Source organism: Acanthisitta chloris, unplaced genomic scaffold, assembly GCF_000695815.1.
Source record: "Acanthisitta chloris isolate BGI_N310 unplaced genomic scaffold, ASM69581v1 scaffold178, whole genome shotgun sequence".
In the NCBI taxonomy this organism is placed as follows: domain Eukaryota; kingdom Metazoa; phylum Chordata; class Aves; order Passeriformes; family Acanthisittidae; genus Acanthisitta; species Acanthisitta chloris.
In genome coordinates, this window is record NW_008687357.1 from 44106 (window position 1) to 56359 (window position 12254).

Sequence of the window (12254 nt, forward strand, 5' to 3'; positions counted from 1 at the left end):
TGAAGAAAGACAATGAAATGGAGAGTATGCTAATAAATAATTTCAGCTATTATGATGCACTTGTATTTGGTTCTACTCTTTCTTCACTTGAAGAGAAAGTAATAAAACTCATTATGTGATACAGACATTTGCCTGACAGCTGCACACAAAGATGCAAGACACCTGTCCCAGCTGATGACAGATTTAGCTATCCATCACACACATTTCTTGTAATTTGGCCTTAACTATATTATCTTTGAAGACTAGATATTCGTAACACTAATGAATATGAATGAGATTGGTCCCAGTCAAGTAATCAAAAGGTAATTGGGAATGTATGTCACAGAAGAAGAGGCTAGAGAATACTAGAGCCAAAGAAAAGATATTGGAGTTGTCCCTTAAATTTTAAAAATCGTTGTTCAGCTATGTGGTGAATGCTCATCTTTAATAGTAGTATGCTGCCAGTGGAGAAAATAATGAATTAGTAATACTGTTTTCTTTGTTTCAGGAATCCTTATTCTGAGAGCATAAAAGAGATGCTGACAACTTTTGGTACAGCAACATACAAAGTAGGCTTGAAGGTTCATCCAAATGAAGAAGACCCACGTGTCCCTATAATGTGCTGGGGGAGCTGTGCTTACACGATACAGACTATAGGTACTAATGGATTCATTTGCTCCTTTATAGGTGATTTTCAGAATTTAGTTAAACTCACAACATTGAATTCTACTTTTTTTCCAGAGCGAATTTTAGCTGATGAAGATAAACCATTATTTGGTCATTTACCTTGTCGACAGGTAAGGATCAAGTAGCAGTTCCTCTCTGAATTCATGGGGAAAAATAGGAAACTGTGCTTCTTTAGTGAGGAATATCTAAATTTTAAGTTATGGTTATTTTATAGTTTTGTTTGTTGGGTCCTACTCTTCAGTCAGTCTGTATCTCATTAGTAATCTATTGAAAGTCCAGATCTAGCAAAACTGTTATGGTGTTTCTCCTGTAAGCATGTAGTTTAGTAAGGCCAGGGTTTCTCATGGAGTCAGTCAAAATAAGAATACTGAAAGGAACTTGTATGTTTGCATAAACGTAATTATCTGTCGTATGCTTACACAGTCAAACTGCCCCCATAAACCACCACTGAGAGGTCTGAGAAGATGCAGTGAGAGATTTCTTCCTGTTGAGGAACTTGGTTAACTGTGGCAATGTCTCTTTTTCTTTGTTTTTAAAGGATGACTGCCTTACGTCACTCACAAGATTTGCAGCAGCTCACTGGACAGTTTCATCTCTTTCAGCAGTACAGGGTCACTTTTGTACTCTGTTCGCATGTAAGTTCACTAGCTTATGCTGGTTCTTGCAAAGATACAGATACAGAAAAGTGAATGACTATTAGTCTTGATTAGGAGGAGGTCATAATAGACCAAGAGGTGGTATTTTCACCTATACATGTTATGTCATTCCATGGAAAAAAAATTAAAAAGACATTTCTCTTGGTCTGCAGTTCCAAGATACATATCAAGAGAATAACAGATAGTTCGCTGTGAAGGAGTTCTGTTGTTTCCTCCCTTTAGAAAGATACCTAGAGCAAAGGAGAAGGAAGTGTAGTCCTGCACCAAAGTGACACACTGGAACTTTAAAGATGAGGAAATTAAGATTCATAGAGTGTGGACAGGAAATAGGATATTTGCAGAAGTCTATAATGTATCTGTAAACTTCTCTGTCTTTGAAAAGTAGGATTTGTGATAAGACAGGACTTCCTATGTAATATCCTATGTTAGTGGAGAATTTTAATGACAATAGCAAAAATGTTCCAAACTTGAAGCATTAGTAGATACAGGTGAAAAGTAATTGCCCATGACAGGCCTATTCTGAAAGGGTATTATAGAATATAATAACTTTAATATTTTCAATCAGTAGAGCAGAGAAACTTTATAATGCATTCATATACCAAACTTAGGAGTGGAATTGATACCACCTAATTAAGCAAACAGTTGGCAGCTGTGTGGGGAAAAACTTAATTGTCATCAGTTTGTAGCAGTAAGGATTCTTCTCCTGTGTGAAGCAGGAGAGAAAATGCTACTAGCTATCTGACTGGAACTTTGTAGTATATGATGTTCTGCATGGTTTGGGTTTTCTTGAGAACTTGAATCAATGTTTCTTCCAAGCTCTTCCTTCCAGGTGACAGAAGTAGCTGTATTGCTTTTACTGTTATGAAGGAAAAGGTTCTACTACTTCATTTTTCCAGGCTAGGAGTAATGAAAATTGTTAGCCTTTGATCTGTCAATATCCTATAAACTATGCCTGAAGATGACTTATCAAAAAGAAGTTTGAGTTTGGAAGTCCCTCACTCTGGTCCTGTTTTTGATGGAAACACTTCTCACACTTCGGGTTGAGTTCTGTGGCTATATGCTTACAAAAGGCAAAGCTTTTGAAATCTGAGTGGTGAAATGTTTGGTAATAGAGCTTCAAAATGTCACAGATCTTCAGCTGTTAATTTTTTGGCCAGCAAGGCAGCAGTCTTCAACTGAAGTATTTTTAAGTTGTTGTGATGGGACTATTTTTTACTGCAGTAGTGGTTTTTAATTTGGCAGCTTAATGCTTATAGCTACATTGTAAAAACATTCTCATAGCTGCAGTTGAAACTCCTTTGTTGTAAATCAGGTTTTACTGTTGGAGTAAAGAAGTCTGCTACTGTTCCTTGATTGTTACTTAAAATACCGTGTTACATTTTGAAAACAATTTATGTTTGCTTTTAAATGGAGGTACTTGGAATTTATTAAGTGTGTGAATTTCTCTTGTCAGCTGGAGTGCTTTGCTTAATGCTCTGTGGTTACTGTGAATGTCAATACCACAGAGATGGAGAGACCAACACCTAGCTCTTTCTTAATTAGAGATAAAATAATGAATGTAAGAGATACTAACAATATATTTTTGAATCTGTAAGGCAAATTACTTACGTAAGGCAAGTTCAGTGAGTCTTCTAAGAGTCTTGTAAAGTGAAGCAAATGCCAAAAGTTTCCTTTGAGCAGCTGACAACAGTTAGTGTTCCTGTTTAGTCACTAGGGTTTGACCTTATTTCTGGATCAGAACTTGGGATGTATTTATTCTCTCCCACTGGAAACCCAAGCAATGAAAAAAAGTCACTATGGGAGTAGCAGATGGGTTTGTTTTGTTTCAATACAGTTAAGCAGGCAAGAGTCTTTTCCAGTAATGATGAACAACTGTTGAATTGACTTCTTTCTGGCCAAAACAGGTACATTAGTATTTTAAGTTCTTTAAGCATGTAAACCAAGGAGATACTTCTCATTTGTAACTGAAGTACATCAAAATCTTTTAATATATAAATGTTCAAATAATATTTTTTTTTCTCTCCAAAATACTTAGCACTGGTGCCTAATGAAAAAAATGGAAATCTTCCTTGCATACTTGATATTGACATGTTTCATTTACTGGTAAGTATTATGTAAAATGTATTAATAATGTTTTGATCCAGTAGGCACTATGTAAATACTATTGAAAATTTTCTCATTACTCTGGGTTAGGAACCTCTCAAAATGTTCAGGTTTTTAGGGGGGTTTTCGCTACTTAATACAATTTAAAGGCTTTTTTTAGTTTTGAGTATTCTTATCTATAAATAAAAAAAGGGGTAAAATGAGATGTAATGTATACTCTTTGGCTGTTAAAAAACCCCAAAATAAACCAAAACCAACCCCACCAACACATCACAAACAAAAAATAAGGAAAAGAAAAGAAGAAACAAATGAAAAGAAACCAACAAAAAAAATAAAAAAAAGCCAAACAGACCCCAAAACTCTCCTGATAGTTAATTTTTATTCCCTTAAATGATGTCTGTCTAATTAACTTCAAAATTAGCCTTATGTGGTATGGTGCCTTCAAAGGGTATAGTTGCAGCATGAGCAGAGGAAAGGGGAAGATTCAAAAGGAAAAGGAATGTGCCAGCTTTGGTCTTTTCTTTTACAGGTAAGCTTGGTGCTCTCCTTCCCTGCCATACATTGTCAGGATTTTTCAGGGGTTAGTCTTGGCACTGGAGATCTTCACCTGTTTCATCTTGTCACTATGGCACACATAATACAAATTTTACTTACCTCATCAACAGGTAATGCTACTTTCTTTCAACTTTTATTGAATTGATTCCTCGAATCTGTACTTAGTTAAAAACTAAGGTGCTGTTGGTAAATGTGTGCAGCTTACAGTTCCAAATGCAATTGTTGGTGCTCTGCCTTTGAGCCCATTGAAAGTATTGATACTTGTACTCATGCATGTTCGGTCTTCTATCTTTATTGCTCAACACTGGAGGTTTTTTGGAGCATAGCTACTCATGAATCCTAGCTTACCGAAACACCTGGAAGTGTTTATTGCAGAGATTTGGCTAAGGCATTGCATGATGAGTCAGTTGCAGTTAGCAAAGTAAGGAATCAATGTATCTTCTGGCGAGAGGAGCTGGATACAGTGTAGTATGCCAAAAGCAAAGAACTGCAAGCAAGTACATCAAGAAACACAACCAATCATACAAGTAAACCAACACCTCACAGGAGCTGACAGCAGCATAAACTTACCACATGAGATGTGCAGCAGAAGACCTTTTGCCAGTACATCAGATGTACAGTGTTCACTTAGTTTGGGAATTGTTCTTGAAACTTGAAAAAATAGATTCTTGCTGTATAAGCATGTATATATTACACAGCCCACTTATTATTTCTTTCTTCTTCAGAAGAGAATGGCATGGATCAAGAAAATACTAACAGTGAAGAGGAAGTAGCTGTGCTTACACTGTATAAATTTCTTTGCCAGTGTACAGGAAGGTAAAAGTGTGATCTATTGGTAAAATTTTATGGTCTTTTTCTCCCTCCTGGCCTCAACATTAACAGCTGACTGAATTCTATACACTAATGCTGTCAAAGATGAGACTTTTAACTTGGGAGCTCTTGGATCTTCTTTCTCATCCATGAGTGAACATTTCTAGGTTCACTTTTCAAGTAACCATACATATAAATTTCTCTGTGCTCATGAAGACTGTGCTCTGGAACACTTTATATACTTTTTAGTCAGTTTGCAGAATCTGGGATTGGCAGTGTCTGAGTACAGAAAACTTGTTAGGATCTGAAATATCTATGCAGTTTTCCTTCATTTACTGTCCCAGTTGGTAACATTTTTATGAATCTCTAGTTTGTTGTTTTTCTTGGAGGCTGCTTTGAAATAAACACTTTTGCATAACAGTTGTTTCCTGTGCAGTATGACTGAAGACTTAGTAAATGTAGCTCACAAACTGAAATGATTAAATAAAAGCAAACTTTTTTAAAATTGTGTTCTCTTAAGTGCCTTGAAAGAAATTTCCTCAGGCTGGCACCTGTGGAGGAATCTAAAAGCTGGAATCATGCCTTTCCTGAGATGTTCTGCTTTGTTTTTTCATTACTTAAATGGAGTCCCAGCACCCTCAGAAATTCAAGGTACTGTCTGCTTTGTATTAGATGAGCTTTTCAAGACATAAACATTTATGGTCAAAATAAATAACATTTAAACTCTCTTTTCTGAAGAAACTGATTGAATAAATGGGAGCTTGTTACCAATGCAGAATCATATCAACATAATGAAAAAGACAAAAAAATTAATTTGTTTTAAAGATGTATTTTTTAATATAGAGGCAAATGCTGTTCTAGATTACTTAAAACAGAAATTGATTCTCTTTGTTAATAAGGGAAATTTTTGATTGATTCAAATTTCCTTTTGATTATTTTATTCAAGAGAGACCTGATTTTTCTTGCATTGATTTCATCCAGTCAGTGTCTGCTAATAACTAATATCAAGGCCAGGCTGGATGGGGCTTTGAGCAGCTTGGTCTAGTGGAAGGTGTCCCTGCCCATGGTAGGGAGATTGGGACTAGATAGTCTTTAAGGTCCCTTCCAACCAAACCATGCTGTGACCTGTCTGTAAATACACTGTTATGTTAGACCCCAAATCATCAGTGTAAGTAACGTACTTCACTGTCCTCCACACGTGGCACATGTAGGGATAGAATGTAAATCTGAAGATGTTAATAAATGTTCACAGCACTTCAGGACTCCCATGTTTAAAACAAAGTCTGATAGTTGATGCTGAGCTGACATGAGAACAGCAGTTGTCTCTTGTCATGGATATGTTTGTGATTTGGTACTTGTAGAATATTTCCTTGACACATGACTCCTTGACAAGCTGTGTTTGAAATGGAGCAATACTTCAGCATTTAGGCCAAAAGAAAAGAAACCTCTATTCCTGAACTTTAATTTTCTGGACCAAGGTTTCTCAAGATCATAGTCTGGAGCAGTAGAGATCACTTAAGTTCTTTATGTTACAGATAGTCTGAAGGTGAGGTGCAAAGTGCAGATGTACTACCAGACAATAGGTTTGGGGCCTGTAAAGAGTTGGTTGTAGGAGAGCAGAAGAGAAAGGCTTTGCTTCACTTGTTTTTCACAATCCTCAAGGCCCAGGTGCTCTGATGAATGGTCCTGCATGTTCCTGTCACTGAGGGATGTCCTGACAGTGCCCATGACACTGGATGTTTTGCTTTCCCTTCCCATGCCCTCGCCCCAGGATCCACTGATCCCACAGCTGGCCTGTATTCCTCTTTGCTGGTGTTTTACTGGGGATTGCAAAACAGCAATCACTTGGGCATGAGAGGGAACTGAGCACAGCTTTTATTCCAGTTCTTTTCACTCCTTTACTCAGAGCAAAAAGAAGCTGTGCCATGGAAGAGGTACTGGTACTCTTTTCTCCTGAAAGTTGGGAGAGTAGATGGCAGGAGAGTCAAATCAGTAGACTAGTATGAATACAGTAATCTAGGGTTATATCCTGGATATTTTAGTCGAGTTTGTCATTGCAGGCATTTGTAGTTTCTGTGTATCTTTCTGAGGCTGTGGTACAGTGCCTGTCACTGACCAACTGTCTCTGTGTGTGTCACAAGGAGCACAAAGTAACTGTTTCATGGATTGCATTAAATCAAAGACATACTGAGTTGTAAAGGCTGTTCAGCTCACAGATGTGGTTCTTCTGTGACTAGGCTTAAAACATGTCTGGTGGGGAAATTTGAGGAAAGTTGCTTTTTGTTACTGGCAGTTTTCCAGCATAGCTGTCTGGTGCCTTTACTAGCACTTTCATATTTCACACCACATTTTGGGTTCAGGATAATACAGTGTAAAAAAAAAAAAAAAGGATAACTGTTCCATTATTTTGTGCTGTATTTCATTTATTGTAGTTAATGTTATTTTAAAAACATATAGTTATGAGAATTATGCTTTTTTTTTCAGTAAATGGAGCAAACCAGTTTGAACACTTATGTAGCTATCTTTCCTTGCCAAACAACCTCACTTGCCTTTTTCAAGAGAACAGTGAGATTCTGAACACGTTAATAGAAAGGTGAGTTGTGTTTTTATGCTTAGTTTAAATATGCTTAGTTTAAATAAATATGCTTAAATGAAGAATCCTGCACAAGGTAGTAAAGTAGGTATTCTCCCAGGAATGCATATATGGAAGTGAAGCTTAGATTTTAAAAAGTACTTGTGAAAGAAGTGTTTGGAAAGAAATAATTTGGGTTGTGGGGGTTATTTAATAGATGTACTGTGGATTTTTTGCTTATTTGCTTTTGAATCATCCATTGAAGTTAAAAGCCTTTTTTTTTTTTCTTGTAGTTGGTGCAGTAACAATGAAGTAAAAAGTTACCTGGAAGGCAAGAGACATGCTATCAGGTATCAGAGATTTTTAGCAGAGATGGGGAAAAACTTGAATATTGCAGTTTTTTGCCAAGTATTTTCTAAAGGGTGTTTATAATAACAGAGTATCAGTTCTGCTTTATTGCATGACAAAGATATTAGGGGATAAGTGAGGAGATTTTTGAAATTCGGTAAGAAAAGGAGTTATTGCTTAAATCAGTAGATTTTTAAAGGCAAAGTTAAATATTGCAGTTTTATTTAGACTGACCTGCAGTACTCAGAGGCCATAAAATTTCTTCTCAGGTTTCGTATTACTTTGTACCTTCTGATTCAAAAGATATGCTGTTACTATAAGACATATATAATCTATGTTTAAAAATATTAGGCACTAAAGAGCTTTTTAAATTATCTTTTTCAAGAATCCAGTTCCTTCAGTGAAACCAACACTGAGTCAGTTGCTAAAAAGAAAATTCCCTTTTCTTACATTTCTCTTGCTTAGCAATTCTTTTGAATTCAGAACACAGTTAATACTTAGTGGGAGTAGAAAAGCATTTGGGGTGTTGTTCTTTCTGAAGGCTGAGTAAAAATAGTGGTTAACAATTATCCAAATAATGATAACTGAATGTGAAGTTCACAATGCTGTCATAGAAAAGAAACATGTCCCTGCACTTTAATCTCCTGTGCTGAATACATAAAGTCAATCTTTCAACATTGTACATGCAACAAGGCGAATTGACAAAAATAAAAATGAATCACTTCATCTGTTAAACAACAGACTATTAACAAGGTTTCTTATACAGTAAGAATATTCTGGTTGCATAATTGACTTGTGTTGCATGTGATTGTTGGGATTTTTTCCATGTGTTCCTTTTGCTGATTCTTAACTGCTCTTCCCAAGATTCTGTCTGACTTGACAGTGGTTTTTTCCTCCCAGTGTGTTCTTGTACTTTGCTTCTGTTACAATGTCTGCATTTTATAGTTTAATTTGTATTATTCCTGGAGTTGAAGATTATTAAAATTTAGTGTATAGTATCTGTTGTTTTTAAGTATATAAATATTTGGTATTAAGTAAGTCCTTTTCATTGCATGAATATTTCATTCTCTTCAGGATACAAGTTTTCTGATGTGAGAGTTAGACTATTTTCCATTCAATATTAGTGACAAAAGGAAAATACAAAGCAAACCGATACAGGAGGGAACAAATATTTAGTTAAACCTGTAGTGACCTCCTAATGAGATTTTGCCAAAAGCATGCATATGACATGTATTTTTCTGACTTTCTGCCTCTATGTTGTCTCAAATTCATAAAAAAATGACTAAGAAATGGGAGGTGGGTTAGTTGAGAGATGTTGTGTGTTCCTTTTTTATCTGCTGCCATTTTACTGTATGAATGGCAGAGAAGAGGAAAACTTTAAAAATTTAATCATTCACAGATGCTGCTTAGATGAGTCAGGGAAACATGAATGAGTTTGAATTCACTGTGTATTATTCATTGAAATCTGAGTGGTTGATTTGATCGCTTTTTTTCTAGCTATGCAAGAGAATCCAACAAATTAATACACCTTCCGGACGACTACAGCTGCCTCATTAACCAAGCATCCAATTTCTCGTAAGTTGTGTGCAATGACAGGGAGGAGCCTGAAGTCTTCTGCTCCCTTTGATGAACTAGGAAACCTCTAACCTGAAAACCTCCAAGTTCTGTATAGAATCATAAAGTTTGTTAGCAAAACTGCCCTGTATTTCAGGGAAGTAGTGAAATAGGAGTTACAACTATTAACTGTATAAATGTTCAAATGTACTTCTGAATCTTTTACCATCTAGAGTTAATACACATAGTGAGCTGCTGCTTTTTTTTTTTCCCCTTTTGCACAATAAAAGGTGTCCGAAATCAGGTGGTGATAAAAGCAGAGCCCCAACATTGTGCCTTGTGTGTGGGACGATGCTGTGTTCTCAGAGTTACTGCTGTCAGACTGAACTAGAAGGGGAAGATGTTGGAGCCTGCACTGCACATACATACACTTGTGGTTCTGGAGTGGGCATATTCCTTAGGTAAAGGGCTGAATGCCTCTACTCATATTGCTGTGTTCAATACTATGTGTGGTCATTAAATTAATAGTTCTATAAATGTGATTGCAGAGGTGGTTGATAAAGGGAGTGTTTTGTTAACAACAGGATTGCCTAAAAAACAGTGTGTATTTATCTTCCTGTACCTTTGTATAAGGTTCAGAGGTCATTTCTTCTAAGACGAAGTGCCATAGAAAGTTTGAATTTAATTTTCAAGTGAATTTGTTTTGTCTGTGTTTCTTTCTGCTCAAGTATTGCAAAATGATGAAGGTAAATACTTTGATTTTGTTGTTGCTGCTGTTAAAACATGAAAATTCACTTTACTTGTCCTCCTGTATACAAGGAAAGGTTAGATGGTGTCTATTTTTCACTTTGGTAAAGATTAGTGAGAAGTGAAATTGCTTTATTTTCTTCTTGTGGCTTTGTTGAGTATTTTACACAGACTGCAAATAATATGTCATGGAACTACATTGTTTTTAACTGCTACTGAGGATTTATAACAGGAAGAGAATGAGAACTTTAGCTTAAAACAAAAGTACCTTTAAAAATCTGTGCATACAGATTGTACAGAGTGAAAGTAGGTAAGGACTGGAAAAGCAGGACCTGTGAAAGTATAAGGAACTATTTTCCTGAAAATCAGTACCTAAAAATCTTCTCTGTGTTTCTCTCTAGAGTACGAGAATGTCAGGTGCTATTTTTAGCTGGGAAAACAAAGGGCTGCTTTTATCCTCCTCCTTATCTTGATGACTATGGAGAGACAGACCAGGGACTCAGGTAAATATTTAAAAAAATACATCATTTTAAGGAGAGGAATTCTAAAACTATCTGGTTTGTAAAATACATTTTAATGTAATCTCTTTATTTTAATTATATAGGTAACATTATATTTTGACATTGTTGCTGCATCTAATATCTTCAAACATTTTAATGCTAATATGTGGTTTTAGGTCAAAAATCTGTATTGGAAGATCTCTCCCAGGTTATAAACAGTTGTCTTGAAGTGTAAGACTTATATCTTTTTAGCATCTGTGAAGTTGCTTCAAAACTAAAGCTTAAAATTTTATTTGTACCTAGTCCATTTGTTTGTATAACCTGTGTTAAATTAACACCAAATGAAAATACCCTGAGATTATTTTATTCAGTGTGGTAGTTCTTTGTCTTAACTTCGATCTCTTCTTCCTATGAGAGGATATTTTGGGGACTTGATATTGTTAGTGCTTGCTACTTCTGAAACTCGTCCAAATCAGAGGATATGGACTGGTTTAGCCTGGAAAGGTTGCTGAAAACTTGCATTCAGAGGCCTGTGGGCTGTGTGTGAGGTTCCCAAAGGCTGGAGAGAACTGTTGGGCAGTCAGGGTGCGGCACCAGACAAGGTAGTGCTGCAGTTCATTAGTCCAAATACCTGTTGATTTGCTCTGATACGAGAATAGGATATTGAAGTGCTGGAGCAGGTCCAGAGAAGAGCAATGAGGCTGGTGAAGGGACTCGAGCACAAGTGCTATGAGGAGAAGCTGAGATGGTTGTTTAGCCTGGAGAAGAGGAGGCTCAGGGGAGACCTTATCACCCTCTGCAACTCCCTGACAGGAGGTTGGAGTCAGGTGGGGGTTGGTCTCTTCTCCCAGGCAACCAGCAGCAGGACAAGAGGGCACAGACTCAAGCTCTGCCAAGGGAGGTTTAGGTTGGATATTAGGAAGAGATATTTTACAGAGAGAGTGTTCAGGCATTGGAATGGGCTGCCCAGGGAGGTGGTGGATTCACCGTCCCTGGAGGTTTTCAAGATAAGACTGGATGTGGCACTTAGTGCCATGGTCTAGTAACCACAGTAGGGTTGGACTCAGTGATCTTTGAGGTCTCTTCCAACCTGGTTGATTCTGTGAGTCTATGAATAATGTTAAAGGGTTATCTAAATATTTTAGTCTTTTAGGGGGTTGTCTAATACTTAATATATCACACCAAAGTGTCTGTGCTTAGTTGAAGTGTTTCACCATTCCTGATAAATGTATTCTTCTTTTCAGACGTGGAAATCCCTTGCATCTTTGCAAAGAGAGATTTAAAAAGATTCAAAAACTCTGGCAGCAGCACAGTATCACAGAGGAAATTGGACATGCACAAGAAGCAAATCAAACACTAGTTGGCATTGATTGGCAGCATTTATAATGATTATCTGCTGAAGACTGGAACTTTAATGAAGATTTTTGTAATTCAGTAAGCTTTTCAAAGGAGGGATGAGGAAAAAAAAGTCTGAGGAAAAAAAACAACCCAAGAAACTCAGTCCTGTTATTTAATCTTTGTTTTACAATGTATTTCATAAAGATACCAGTTAACATTAATCAAGTAAACTTCTTTCTATGTAAGCAAGTTTTATTAGTCCTATAATTTGCACTGTGCTTCCTTCACAGAAATGTCTTGGGTTATAAACCTGGGCAAATGAACTTAAGTTTCTGATAAAAAAAAAAAAGAATGACTCTTTTTGGAAGTCTGACTGATTTTTCTTATAAACTGCAAGAGAAAAAG

General features: G+C 36.5%; 1 protein-coding gene across 1 annotated transcript in view; it reads left to right on the top strand.

Moving 5' to 3' along the window:
- UBR2 (ubiquitin protein ligase E3 component n-recognin 2) overlaps positions 1 to 12252 on the top strand; it is a 51212-nt gene extending 38960 nt beyond the window's left edge. Inside the window, exons 35-47 of the mRNA XM_009080528.1 lie at positions 488 to 636; positions 721 to 776; positions 1205 to 1301; positions 3358 to 3425; positions 3955 to 4090; positions 4706 to 4796; positions 5311 to 5441; positions 7275 to 7383; positions 7656 to 7712; positions 9208 to 9285; positions 9555 to 9725; positions 10413 to 10514; positions 11756 to 12252. Of these exons, the coding sequence (XP_009078776.1) occupies positions 488 to 636; positions 721 to 776; positions 1205 to 1301; positions 3358 to 3425; positions 3955 to 4090; positions 4706 to 4796; positions 5311 to 5441; positions 7275 to 7383; positions 7656 to 7712; positions 9208 to 9285; positions 9555 to 9725; positions 10413 to 10514; positions 11756 to 11897 (1387 nt within the window). The 3' untranslated portion in view covers positions 11898 to 12252. The remainder of the gene's footprint in view (positions 1 to 487; positions 637 to 720; positions 777 to 1204; positions 1302 to 3357; positions 3426 to 3954; positions 4091 to 4705; positions 4797 to 5310; positions 5442 to 7274; positions 7384 to 7655; positions 7713 to 9207; positions 9286 to 9554; positions 9726 to 10412; positions 10515 to 11755) is intronic.
- Positions 12253 to 12254: the final 2 nt, after the last annotated feature.